Source organism: Schistocerca americana, chromosome 1, assembly GCF_021461395.2.
Source record: "Schistocerca americana isolate TAMUIC-IGC-003095 chromosome 1, iqSchAmer2.1, whole genome shotgun sequence".
NCBI lineage: Eukaryota > Metazoa > Arthropoda > Insecta > Orthoptera > Acrididae > Schistocerca > Schistocerca americana.
In genome coordinates this window covers 596,309,045-596,323,957 of record NC_060119.1, presented here as the reverse complement: position 1 = coordinate 596,323,957, position 14,913 = coordinate 596,309,045, and the positions used below count along the sequence as shown (strand labels likewise).

General features: G+C 38.4%; 1 protein-coding gene across 3 annotated transcripts in view; it reads right to left on the bottom strand.

Annotated features, from left to right (window-relative positions):
- LOC124606851 (helicase domino) overlaps nt 1-14,913 on the bottom strand; it is a 402,945-nt gene that overhangs the window by 18,688 nt on the left and 369,344 nt on the right. For all 3 annotated transcript variants that reach the window (XM_047138941.1, XM_047138934.1, XM_047138951.1), the window contains 2 exons: nt 13,047-13,190; nt 7,515-7,679 (listed from right to left, as the gene is read on the bottom strand). In XM_047138941.1, the coding sequence (XP_046994897.1) occupies nt 7,515-7,679; nt 13,047-13,190 (309 nt within the window). The remainder of the gene's footprint in view (nt 1-7,514; nt 7,680-13,046; nt 13,191-14,913) is intronic.

Here is a 14,913-nt window from a genome sequence, read left to right as displayed (position 1 = left end):
ACAAATTTCTCTTCTTCAGAAATGCTTTCCTTGCCATTGCCAGTCTACATTTTATATCCTCTCTACTTCGGCCATCATCAGTTATTTTGCTCCCCAAATAGCAAAACTCCTTTACTACTTTAAGTGTCTCATTTCCTAATCTAATTCCCTCAGCATCACCCGACTTAATTCGACTATATTCCACTATCCTTGTTTTGCTTTTGTTGATGTTCGTCTTATATCCTCCTTTCAAGACACTATCCATTCCATTCAATTGCTCTTCCAAGTCCTTTGCTGTCTCTGACAATTACAATGTCATCGGCGAACCTCAAAGTTTTTATTTCTTCTCCATGGATTTTAATACCTGCATTTTTCTTTTCTTTCCTTCACTGCTTGCTCAATATAGAGATTGAATAACATTGGGGAGAGGATACAACCCTGTCTCACTCCCTTCCCAACCACTGCTTCCCTTTCATGTCCATCTACTCTTATAACTGCCATCTGGTTTCTGTACAAATTGTAAATAGCTTTTCGCTCCCTGTATTTTACCCCTGCCACCTTCAGAATTTGAAAGAGAGTATTCCAGTCAACATTGTCAAAAGCTTTTTCTAAGTCTACAAATGCTAGAAACGTAGGTTTGCCTTTCCTTAATCTAGCTTCTAAGATAAGTCGTAGGGTCAGTATTTCCTCACGTGTTCCAACATTTCTACAGAATCCAAACTGATCTTCCCCGAGGTCGGCTTTTACTAGTTTTTCCATTTGTCTGTAAAGACTTCACGTTAGTTTTTTGCAGCCATGATTTATTAAACTGATAGTTCGGTAATTTTCGCATCTGTCAACACCTGCTTTCTTTGGGATTGGAATTATTATATTCTTCTTGAAGTCTGAGGGTATTTCGCTTGTCTCATACATCTTGCTCACCAGATGGTAGAGTTTTGTCAGGACTGGCTCTCCCAAGGCCGTCAGTAGTTCTAATGGAATGTTGTCTACTCCCAGAGCTTTGTTTTCACTCAAGTCTTTCAGTGCTCTGTCAAACTCTTCACGCAGTATCATATCTCCCATTTCATCTTCATCTATATCCTCTTCCATTTCCATAATATTGTCCTCAAGTACATCGCCCTTGTATAGACCCTCTATATACTCCTTCCACCTTTCTGCTTTTCCTTCTTTGGTTAGAACTGGGTTTCCATCTGAGCTCTTGATATTCATGCAAATGGTTCTCTTTTCTCCAAAGGTCTCTCTAATTTTCCTGTAGGCAGTATCTATCTTACCCCTAGTGAGATAAGCCTCCACATACTTACATTTGTCCTCTAGCCATCCCTGCTTAGCCATTTTGCACTTCCTGTTGATCTAATTTTTGAGACATTTGTATTCCTTTTTGCCGGCTTCATTTACTGCATTTTTATATTTTCTCTTTTCATCAATTAAATTCAGTATTTCTTCTGTTACCCAAGGATTTCTACTAGCCCTCGTATTTTTACCTACTTGATCCTCTGCTGCCTTCACCACTTCATCCCTCAAAGCTACCCATTCTTCTTCTACTGTATTTCTTTCCCCCATTCTTGTCAATTGTTCCCTTATGCTCTCCCTGAAACTCTGTGCAACCTCTGGTTTAGTCAGTTTATCCACGTCCCATCTCCTTAAATTCCCACCTTTTTGCAGTTTCTTCAGTTTTAATCTACAGTTCATAACCAATAGGTTGTGGTCAGAGTCCACATCTGCCCCTGGAAATGTCTTACAATTTAAAACCTGGTTCCTATCGTCATCTGCAGAGCTAGTAGGCATATAAACTTGTACTACTGTGGTAGGCATGGGCTTCATATCTATCTTGGCTACAATAATGCATTCACTATGCTGTTTGTAGTAGCTTACCCGCATTCCTATTTTCCTATTCATTATTAAACCTACTCCTGCATTACCCCTATTTGAATAATGCATTCACTATGCTGTTTGTAGTAGCTTACCCGCATTCCTATTTTCCTATTCATTATTAAACCTACTCCTGCATTACCCCTATTTGATTTTGTGCTTATAACCCTGTAGTCACCTGACCAGAAGTCTTGTTCCTCCTGCCACCGAACTTCACTAATTCCCACTATATCTAACTTTAACCTATCCATTTCCCTTTTTAAATTTTCTAACCTACCTGCCCGATTAAGGGATCTGACATTCCACGCTCCGATCCGTAGAACGCCAGTTTTCTTTCTACTGATAACAATGATGATGATGATGATGATGGCGTCCTCTTGGGTAAAACATTCCGGAGGTAAAATAGTCTCCCATTCGGATCTCCGGGCGGGGACTACTCAAGAGGATGTCGTTATCAGGAGAAAAAAAGAACACAGTAATGACAAATAAAAATGAAGGCAGTGTTTAATTTACACCTAAGTATGTACCCAAATACTTGTAAGTCTATAAATAGCAGGAATTAAAATATTGTCACCGGCATACAATTTTACAGAGAAAAGTAAAAACATTGGTCGAGATAACGCGACAGCTGATGGTGACAGGTGCCACCTCGTGCGAAACATTTTCTAAGATTTTCTCTCGAATTATTGATAGTTACGTAGGACTTACCTTTTACACACGGCATGTTGCCAGTTAACTATGGGTATATAACACAGTTTTCTTACCTTTTAATTTTAACTTCAGTCCCTTGTTAATTTTAAAATTACTTGGATTTGGGTATAAGCTTTTCAAGATTTTTGGTCTTAAAAGTTTCTTTCAGCAAATCTGAAGGAGGGTGTGGACAGCAACCAAAACTAGTCACCACGCTTTGCTCATATAATTAATTCTGTGGTTCAGGCATTGAAAGTTTTTTGCATTAAAAACTTTTAAGTAAAAAATTGCGTTAAGACTGCTGTCTGCTTCGTGACAATGTCAGGCTTCACTATTAACTGTGTTACTGCTAGACTGCATTCAGGAATTGTGGAGACTTGTAGAGTGGGCTGCATGGGTGGAGCCACTTACCACACCTCCACAGTATGTCTACAAAAGTGGGTGTCAATGTCTGACGGAATAGACAGATCTAGACAGTAATCTGCTGTAATGCACTGCTTGACATATGTTGAAATGTTTGAAGTTCAGTAACACATAAGTGACCTACTTCTGTTATAGAGGGAGCCAATTGAAACCTTTGGGCTCTTCAGGTGTTGGAAGATCTGAGGCTGGGGTGTCGTATTTGATACAACTCATTCTGCGAAAAGTATTTCAGCTGGTGATAATGGAGACAGTGAAATCAGCATTGTGGAATACATTTTGCCAGCAAGTTGCACTTGAAACAGGCTCTTCACTGTGGCAGATAGTTTACAGGATCTCATTTACATAATAGCTCATTCAATAATGGCAAATATGGTACTTAATAAAATGAAAATAACTCCACTATATAAATACAAACTCAGTAAAGTTACTTTGTCTACTCATGTGAGAGAAATGGAAAGGAAATGCTGGGAAGGCATAGTCCGTCTGCGAACTAAAAAGCCAACAGCAATCACGGTGCAAGAAGCTACCTTTACTGGAAGAATCTACAGCTACAGGATGACTCAGAATCAATTTTCTCTCTAGCAGTGCAGAATAGTGAGCAAAGATTTACACATATTCTGTCCTGATGCTTTTCTGGCTTTAGTATTATTAGTAATTCGTATCTGTATTTCAAGTAGTGTTAATGCACTTTGTGGAAAATAAACTAACCTGGGTGTGTCTGCACACTACATCACCAGTAATTTGTAAGGTGAGCTGCAGAAGGGTTGGTGTAACTTTGTGAAAGAGCCCTGTAATTGGTTTTTGTGATAAGTGCAACTCAGAAACTATTGGTCCTAGGGAAAAATGAATATGTCGTGCTTTTTTGGGAAATTTAATGCAGTTTAATTTTGTGCTGGGGAACATTTTTGCTACATCTTTGGTTTTCAAGCTATCAAAGAAAGACATAAAATGTTACCTTTAAACGCCTCCATCCCACCCCAAAGCTCATTCTCACACCCTCACACCGTACCAGTCAGGATTTTTAGTATGTTGTTTATTGGACTTGCCTCTACCACTTCCTTCAGTGACTGGACTAATTAGAAACGTGCATTCACCATCACTGTAAAAGGTAAATACCCAAATGTTATTGAGCAAGATGATGGTGAGCATTTACAGTGATTGCCATGCCGTGGTACTGACATATTATGCTTGTATTGGACCCACTATCACAGAAGCATAGTACCAAAATCTCCAAAGAGGTTACGGGAGGCTGCCAAGACAAACTGTCGTGGGAAACTGGACGAGGGGCAAATTTTGCTTCACGACAATCCTCGTGCTCATTCTGCTCAGGACTCAAGTCACACATGCTGGCTATAAAATTTTGCCACATTCCTATTTCCTCCTGACACTTTATCCTCTTTCCTCGGAAGAAGAGACCATTGTGCGGCAAGTATTTTCAGAACAATTTTTGAGGTGAAACATTTCCCGATTTCTCGATTTTATTGAGGTGTTAATTAAAACTTCATTACTATCCCTCATACACTTCATTGATATTTTGGATGACGCCATGACTATGAAGCAGGTGCATATGAATGTAGGTGTCTAAATATTTTTGCTGCTTTATGCTGCTTGCATTCAGTAACATGTTGGCACACGTGATTGATTTAAAATATATTTGAATTCTGCTCCTGCCAGTATTGCAAAAGTTAACAACATAAATTATTAATAGTGGCTTTGAGCCATGTGGCAACTTCCTGATAACAAGAGGGTGAAGTTCCTTGCATTCTTGTCCTTTCCTTCCACATTTCATGCCCCTTGAGCTTTGGAAGCACTTTACTGGGTCAGCTCTGGTCATTTCCACATTTAGATTCCCGTCTTCCCCATTTTTTGAATTTTCATTGCTCTGTTTGATAACATATTCATTACATAATTTTCATTGCTAATCTCCTAAGATTGTTCCGCAGTATCCCATTGCTGTCTGACTTGATGACTGGCAACCTGGTGAGATTCATCTAATTCATCTGCTAGAGAATTGTGAAGAGTTTCTGGGAATGACTGTCGTAGTTCCGCAAGTTAGTTGGCAGTCGGCTCCAAGCTTAGCTCAACATTTCTATCTTCATGCTGTTTTTGTGGTTTTTGGTCTGGTTTGATGCAACTCCCCATGCTAGCCTATATACAAACCTCCTTCTTCTCTGCATAGCTATTGCAACTTACATTCATTTGAACATGCTTACTGTAGTCGAGGCTTGGTCTCCCTCTATTATGTTTACAATGCCACACTTCCCTCCATTGCTAGACTGACAATTCCTGGATGCCTGAGAACTTGTTCTATCAATCAATACCTTCTTTTAGTCAAGTTGTGCCTCATATTTGTTTCCTCCCCAACTCAATTCAACACCTCCTCATCAGTTATTTGATCTACAAATGTAATCTTCAGCATTCCTCTGAAGTGCTACATTTCAAATCTTCTAGTCTCTTCTTGTATGAACTGTTTATCATCCACATTTCACTTCCATACCAGGCTGCATAAAGAATTTCCAACACTTAAATCTGAATTTGGCTTTAAGAAATTTCTCTTTTCAGAGATGCTTTTCTTGTTACTGCCAGTCTGAGTTTTACACTCTCTCCACTTCCACCATTTTCAGTTTCTTTGCTGCCAAAATAGCAAAGCCAGTCTACTAATTTAGTGTCTCAATTCGTAATCTAATTCCTTCAGCATAATTTGATTTTACCACATTCCTTTACCATTTTTACTTTTGCTTATACTAATCTTAATACAAATTTTCAAGACATTGCCCAGTCTGTTCAACTGCACTTCATGGTTCTTTGTTGATTTTAACACAATTACTATATCATTAACAACCCTCAAAGTTTCTTTTTTTCCCAAGAATTTTAATTCCCTTTCTAAATGTCTCTTTGAGTTTCCATTATTGCTTGCTCAATAGACAGACTAAATGTTGGCAATAGGCTACAACCCTGTCTCACATATTCCTCAACTCAACTGCTGCTTACCTTTCATGCCCCTTGTATTTTATCTCTGCTATCTTGAGAATTAGAAAGTGTATTCCAGTTAACAATGACGAAAATTTTCTCTAAATGCTATAAACATAGGTTTACCTAAGTCCTAGTGTCAGTACTGCTTTGTATGTTCCAAGTTTTTTTTTTTTTTAGTTATCAGTCTTGTGACTGGTTTGATGCGGCCCACTGCAAATTCCTCTCCTGTACCAACATTTTCATCTCAGAGTAGCACATACAACATTAATCCTCAATTATTTGCTGTATGTATTCCAGTCTCTGACTTCCTTTACAGTTTTTGCCCTCCTACATTTATTCTAAAATCAAAACTGATCTTATATGAATTTCAATTCTATCAGTATTTCCATTCTTCTGTAAATAATGTGCGTTAATATTTTGCAAGCAGTACTTATAAAACAGATGGTTCTGAAATTGTCCTGTCCTGTCCTTTTCTGTCCACAACAGTCACATGAAATTGGAATTATTACACTCTTCATGTCTGAGAGTACTTCACATGTCTCATGTACAAGTATCGTGAGATCCAGCCCAATATAGTGTGTTGCTGACAAGGGACACTACTTTAATGACATAGTATCACAAATATGTGGGCCTGAGTAATGTGCTGTTAATTATTGAGTCAAGACCACACTTTCTATGTGATTCAAAGCAAAGCGACTAGTGTACCATGCACAAGGAATTATGCACACTCGTAAACTTCTCCAATTAATCTAAATAAGTCAAGAAAATTAGAGTAGTGAAATTCTATAGCACAGCTGGTGGCTGATATTGATTCTCTCACATGTAGCCATACCTTTGACTGGATAGAAATTGGCCTCTAATGTTATTAGTATGTTGCATGGTGGGTGGGTATGGGACAGATCTTCCACGTGTCATCCACTCAAATGACTCAAAGGAGCAGGATTGAGAGTAGGGCCAGTATAAATACAATGCACAGATGGAGGGGCAGCGAGAATAACACTGTGAGGGGCAAAGGTATGTTTTTGGGTAGGATAACCACCATCAAAATGTTGCATGTTAAAGGGAGTACAGCTTAATTTGTATGTGAAAGGGGCAGCTGTAGCTGTAGCAGAGCACAATATAGTCAAAATATTCTTAGCAACCACGTTGTTTTTGGGTTCTTTGATTTTCACAATTGTCAGCCATTACACTTAGGTAAGCCCACTCACAACAAATTTCTTCCCAAATTCTTCTATGTGTATACATGTTTAGTTGCTCTCCTCAGCTCTGTACATTTATAAAAAAGAATTAGCAGTTTCATCATCATTCTAATATCTCTCAAATGTTCTGACCTGCTACTTCCTTTTATATCGAAGAGGATTCATGTTAATTTAACCTCACCATTTTTCAATAAAAGTAATAGTATCCAAAGTGAGAAAGTACTCAAACAATAAAATTACAGTGGTAATATAGGGTATAGTATTTCAGGACAGAAAAAAACCACATTATTATCATTAATAATATTATGGATAAATGTGAGCAAAAACACAACTCTACAGTGAAGGTATTGCAAATTATTTGCTGAGAAATGCTGGTGCTACCTGAGATAAAATTGCCTGTTGTTGGACAGTTGATCCTGACTGAGCCACTTTTATGGTATTAGCAAGTGCAGAAGACAAGGTTGAAGCTACACTCACTTGAGGCCTTCCACAAGAGTCAATAGTAACATTTGGTACTGAACTCCGGACATTTGGTGCTGCCACAACCTGAAATTTCAAAAAGGAAAAGATAAAAATGTAGGGAATTAAAAATCCTATCACAGTATAAATACTGTCTCTTCCAATGTCACAAAACCTCTGAGTTTTGTGCAGCAAACTTAGACATTACCTCACAGAGTACAGTACAAATATCACCTATTGTCAGGACTTCAATTTTTGGCTTCTAGACCCTACAGAAAAACTGGGTGTCAGAGGATGGAGATGGAAACCATAGACTGGATAGAATGGCAGGATATTGTGATGCAGGCCAAGGCTCTCCAAGGGCTTCAGAACCGAGGAGTAGTAGTAGTAGTAGTAGTAGTAGAATCTACAGTATTTTGCATCCTTGATGACGTAACAGGCATTTTTAAAAATTTGGTGAGAGTATTCTCAGCAGCTCATTGCACCATAAGCTGTTATCAAACAAGAAATCCATAGTCATAAAAATTATAGAGTATATGCTGGTATAATCAGTTTGAAGGACAAGCCTGATTAATAAGGTTAGTAACAACATGGACATTGCTGTGGTGAGGTGACTTGCATGCCTTAAAGACAATAGCTGAATCGTAGGATACACTAAGAATTAGTAAAGTGAATTAGCAGGAAGAGCAAGATTTCTGGTAAGGCGAGTATGGGGATATCAACACTACACCAAATAGGGGTAAATCACTATGAACTGCAAAGACAAAAACCCATGACTCAACATAGTAATGCATGTATATATGCCTTATGGCTCCACAGATGAAGAGATTGAAAAACATGTACAATGAGATAAAATAAAATTATTCAGTACATTTAGAGGAGACAAAATTTTAATTGTGATAGGAAGAGAAGGAAGGCAACAGAACATGGACTGGGGAAAAGGGGTACAGTTTTGTGCACAGCACAATTTAATCCTGAAATGAGTGTATATGTGGAAGTGTCATGGAGACATCAGAAGGTTTCAGATAATTTTATAATGGTATGATAGCGATTTAGAAGCCAAGCTTTAAATCATCATACATTGCCATATGTGGACTTGAAGCAATAATTCATTCATTACGAAATGCAAATTAGAGGTGAAGAAATTATAGGAAGGTAAGAAATTAAGGAGATGGGGTACGGATAAGTTGAAACAACCAAAGGTCATTGAGAATTTTAAAGGAAGAATTAGGCTATAACAGTCTGAACCAGGTGAAAAAATATAATACAAGATGAATGGGTGTCTTTGAGAAATGAAATATTGAAGACAGCACAGAAAAAAATAGACAGAAAGACAAGGAATCCTTGAAATACACATGAGATATTAAATTTAATTGATGAAAGAAGAAAATATAAAAATTCAACAGGCTAAATGAAACACAGTTATTCAAAAAGTGAGGCTGAGAGAAAATACAAATTTGCTAAGCAGGAAGGAATAGAGGAGAAATGCAAAGTTGTAAAAGCATGTATGACTAAGGAAAGGATAGGTGTTGTAAATACAAAAACCAAGAAAAACTTTGGAGAAAAGAGTAACAGGTGTATTAAATTTAGAGTTCAGATGCTGAGCCAATATTAACCAAAGAAGGGAGACTGAAAAGTGGAAGAAATACATAGAAGGACTACATAAATGAAACAAACAAGACAGTATAATGGAAAGGGACTCGAACCCAGATTTCCTGCTAATTGCGAGCGGCTGCCTTACCATTTGGCTATCCATGCACAACCCACAGCCAGACCCAAAATTCCATATGTCGTCCACCATGCATCTACGACCTGTACTCATACATCCATAATGTATATTCCCATACAGGTAAAATACAGTGCCTGTTCCTCTGGATGTGCATGCATGTCAAAAGGAACTTTGTATCATAATCATAATAACACAGGCACTGCAATATTGTATCGGCAGCTTCAAATGTCAAGATTTCAACATTAAATTGCTGAGGCACTCATAAAGTCCCTAAATTTACCACCTAGTAGGAAAGCTGTCATGCTCAAAATATTCTTAGAATGGAGAGCTGGATGAAACCTAAAATAGAAAGCTCTGAAATATTTAAGAAGACATGAAATGTATATCCAAGGGCAGGTTAGATATCATAAGAAGGGAAGTGTTCATTGCAGTTGACAGAAATATTATGTCACTCGAGATCGAAAATGAGTCCAGCTGCAAAGTTTCCCGGACATGAGTAATTGTTACTTTTTTTGTGTCTCACCACAAATTTCTCTCCCTCTGAGTAGCAGTTGTACACAATGTCTTCAATTATTTGTTGCAGATATTCCAATATCTGTCTTCCCCTACAGTTTTTATCCTCTACATCTCTTGTCTTATCATCCTGTTCCTTCTTTCTGTCAGTGTTTTCCGTAGGTTCCTTTCTTCACAGGTTCTGTGGGGAAGTCTTCATACCTTATCATATCAGTTCACCTAATTTTCAACATTTTCTAAAGCCTCATATCACAAATGCTTTGTTCTATTCTTTTCCAGTTTTCCCACAGTCCATGAGTTACTGCCATACAATGCTGTGCTCCAAAATAACATTCTCAGAAATTCAGAATTCTTCCTCATATGATACTAAAACTTACAATGGAAAGCCCATGATGCTACTACGTTTGATATTAGTAGACCCTGCTTTTTGGATAGGAATGCCTTCTTTGCCATTGCTAGTCTGTTTTTTTGTGTCCTCCTTGCATCCATCATTGTTATTTTGGTTCCAAGGTAGCAGAATCCCTTAATTTTGTCTGCTTCATGCTTGCCAATTTTGATGTTAAATTTATCGCTAATCTCAGTTTCCTACTTCTCATTGCTTTTATCTTTCCTAGATTTACTCTCAATCCATATTCTATACTCAATAGGCTGTTCATCCAAAAGGTCCAGTAATTCTTATCACTCCTTTCCCTATGGCTGAATCCCATTTTTCTCAGAATTTTGAAAATCTTGCACCCTACAAATGCTGTTTCTACGTCAACAAACACTTTGAGGGTGTCTTGATTTTACTTAAATATTGCTTCTATTATAATCACTACATCTTTTCCTTTCCGAAAGCCAAACTGATCATCATTTAACAGATCCTCAGTTTTCTTTTCCATTCTTCTGCATATTACTCTTGTCAGCAATTTGGAAGCATGAACTGTTAAGCTGATTGTGTGATAGTTCTTGCATGTATCTGTCCTTGATATCTTCGGGATTGCGTGGATGATATTTGTCCAAAGTCTGATGATATATCTCCAGTCTCAAACATTCTACACTTTAACTTGAATAATCATTGGGTTACCACTTCATAAAATGATTTTAAAAATTCCGAAAGAAAATTACCTATTATGTCTTTCCCTTTTTTCTGCAACCATTTCACACTGGCTTCTACAAACTTCCTATTTGTTGTATTTCTAAGTGCCTTTCCCTGAACATTTTTGCAATTCATTCTTTTCTGGGTCAACTGAAGTATTTCTTCTGTAAGCCAGGATTTCTTCACTGATCTAGATGAACTCAAATTAATCACTGGATATTTTTACCACCCACTTGATTCCACCGTAACAGTTGCAGAATGATTCAAAGGAAGTCTATGCTCCATAGGGCAGAAGTACCCTTGCAATACAGTATTAGCTGGTTACTTTAATCTTCTGAGTATAGACTGGGATGTTTATGGATTTGTTGAGGTGGTATGAACAGTCATATTGCAAAGAAGTTCTGAATGCTCTCTCTGTTAACTGTCTTGAACAACTCATGTGACAATCCACATGCATTAAAATATTTTAAGCCTTGTAGTTACAAATAGACCTGATCTTACTGACAGTGTCAGTATAAGGGCAGACACTGGTGATCAAGGAGTAATCATAGTCACATTGCTTGCTAAAGTTAATAAATCCATCAAGAATGCTAGGAGAGTTTTTATGCTGGACAAAGCAGATAAACAGTTGTTAGCATCCTACTTAAACAATGAATGGATGTCATTTAGTTCCCATATGACATATGACATACATAGATGAATTTTGCACAAAGTTTAACTGATTACAAATCGTACTCTGGAGCAATGTGCTGAGTAAGTGTATTAAGGATGGAAAAGACTCACTGTCGCTTAATAACAAAATGTGGAACTTGACGCATTCTTGGTTCAAAAAAGAACACAGAGCTGTCAATAGGCAAAAGAAAAATCTCCTACGCAAAACTGATAAGCCAGTCGAAGGGTTCTATTCAATCACTCAAAGACCTGTCTGTTGTGGCAGTAGAAAACAGGAAAAGAATAGGCGATGTTTTAAATTTTGGTTTTAAAAATTCATTTACACACACACACACACACACACACACACACACACACACACACACACACACACATATGACCACAGCCTCTGGCTGGCAAGGCCAGTACATGATGGGAGAAGCAATCTGCGTGATGGAGGTAAGGAGACAGTTAGGGTGGGGAAGGGGAGGCATAGCAGGGTAGGGGCGGGACACAGTGAAGTGCTGCTTGTGGGAGCATACAGGGATGAGGTGGAGAGAGGATAGGGCAGCTACGTACAGTTTGGAGATTAGATGGAGAGTAACCCACGGGGTTGGGGTGCTGCGGAAAAGGAGAGAATTAAAAAAAGATGCGGGTGCATTGGTGGAATAGAGGGCCGTGTGCAGTGGTGGAGTAGAGACAGGGGAGGAGATAGGTGGGTGCAGGACAATGACTAATGAAAGTTGAAGCCAGGAGGTACAGGAATACAGGATATGCCACATGGAGAGTTCCCACCTGCGCAATTCTGAAAAGCTGGTGTTTGGATATAAGGAAATCAAATTGTTGACTTCGGTTAATTGGGAGAATTCCAAGAAAGTGTAGCTCATCTGTAAAGGAGGCTGCGTACAGAACACTTGTACAATTCACTCTTGAACACTCTTGAGTGTTTGAGATCACCACCAATTAGGATGAAATTAACACATTCAGAGACCTGGTAGATTCGATCAGTATGTGAGTATTATGGAAATCTTCTGCGAACTCAAATGGCAATCCCTGGAGGGTAGATTACATTATTTTCATGAAACACTATTAAGAAAGTTTAGAGAAATGCAATTTTTAACAGACTCCAGAACAATCGTACTGCCTCCAACACACGCCTTGTCTTGCAGGACCAAGAATACAAGACATGAGAAATCAGGGCTCGTATGGAAGCTTATAGACAGTCATTTTTCCCTCATTCCATTTGCATGCAGAACAGGAAATAAAATAACTACCACTCGTACCAGGTACCCTTTACCACCCACCATATGGTGACTTGCAGAGTATGAATATAGATGTATATTTCCTAGAAGCTTTCATACTTGAATAAAGCAGATGTGGTTTTTATCTGTTGAATATTATTCAACACTTATGGGGTATAATTCAGAGAGATGATTCAACTCAAGAGCAACACATTCATTTTATTTAGTGACCAAATATTCACCTGTATTTGCTTCAATGTCTGCTGGTTGCCTGCAACAGGGAGCATACGTGTGTGCAATGTAGCACCGGACACTTGTGTACCCTTTGCAAGGGAATAAACTTGGCTTCCAGACACCTGGGTGGCTAATGTCTGTGCTCCAGATGCCTGCAGAATACAACATATAATTTTTACTACAGAAATCTTCAATATTTCAGGCAGAAATAAAGTTCTGAGAATATACTTAACACTTATTAAATGGAACTAGACTTTTTAAACAAATCTGCAATCTTTAGTGGAATAGTGCAAGACAAACATTGAAAATTCTGCAGGTCATGGGAAGCAAAAATCCAAATTGATAATGACACACAAAAGGAAGGACTGAAGGATTTTTTGTACTTGTAGGTGACTAGTAAACTAACTTCCTTCTCATTTTTTTAATGGTAATATGTGGCCTATCTCCAATGAAGAAATGTCTTTTTTGTGAAAGTCTGATAATGCTTGCCCAGTAATACCTAGTTATAATAGCCAAACCAATGTTTCATATGATGGGATATGTGCATCATTCTAATTTGGTTTTCCTATTCTGAGACCAGATCAACACATCACGCAGTTTATGAAACAACATTATAGAGTTATTCCTAAAAAATAAGGTGAACAAGTCATTGTTGATTTTTTTTTTTTTTTTTTTTTGGGGGGGGGGGGGGGGGGGGGTTGACAGTTCTGTTTTACACAACTCAAAAACTTGAAAATGTATAACCAGTAAACAAATAAAAATCATTAGTGCACTGAAATAAAATCATCAGTTTAGTTTCCAAAATAGAAATAAAACATTAGACAATATTCATGTTCAATGTGAATAATACTACTCTATTGTAATGGGCACTTAAACTGATAAAATGTAGACTTATCATGATCTCTCAGATTCCCACAGCATGAATGATTAATAGTGTGATTCTGGATGTTCTGCCAAGTTGTTGTTTCCATTTTTTGCACAATGTTTTGGTGACTGTCCCAGACATCATCTTCAGATGTGAGTTTTGCTTATGTGTGTGATGTATATTCACTAATGATGCACACAATTTCAGATATCATGTGTCCATACAGCTCACAGGCCCACTTAGAGAGACCACCTGGGTTGGCTCCCTGGTGTGCTTTGGTGAGCCCCCAAAGAAACAGCATCATTTAAGTGATCGTGAAGAATGTTGGACCTATTCTGTGTCCTGTATCACGGTTTTCCAGTCAATGTGATCAATGCTACACATGACCTGTACTTCATTGTATCTTATGTTTTTGTAGAGTACTGCAATCCATAAATCATTTGTTCCCTGCTACCCCAGTTTACTTGCTGCCTTGGCACCAACCAGACTGTGAACTATTGTTGGTCTCACACAGCTATTTACAATCAAGTTTAATTCCCTATGATGCAGAATCCACAGGAGCAGTATTCCTGGACATAGAGAAAGCATTCGGCCGCGTCTGGCACGATGGCCTAATATTCAAACTAGATCACATAGGGTGCCCAGAACATAGCATAAAGATCATTGACTCATTTCTTGCGGAGCGTCACTTCTTCGTAAGAAATGGGACAGGATCGAGCCAGATGCGACCGATTGCGGCCGGAGTTCCGCAAGGTTCGGTTTTAGGTCCCGTCCTATACTCCATTTACACGAACGACATACCGAAGCAGGTCGGCGGAGAGATCGCTCTCTACGCCGATGACACTGCCATCTACAGGAGTAGCCGCAAGCTTGACTTCATACAACGAAAGCTGCAAGCCCACCTCGACTCCATAACGCAGTGGTGCAATTTATGGAAAATTAAAATCAATCCGAGTAAAACCCAGGCCATATACTTCACAACCAGGCTAAAACTCCCAGACCAACAACTA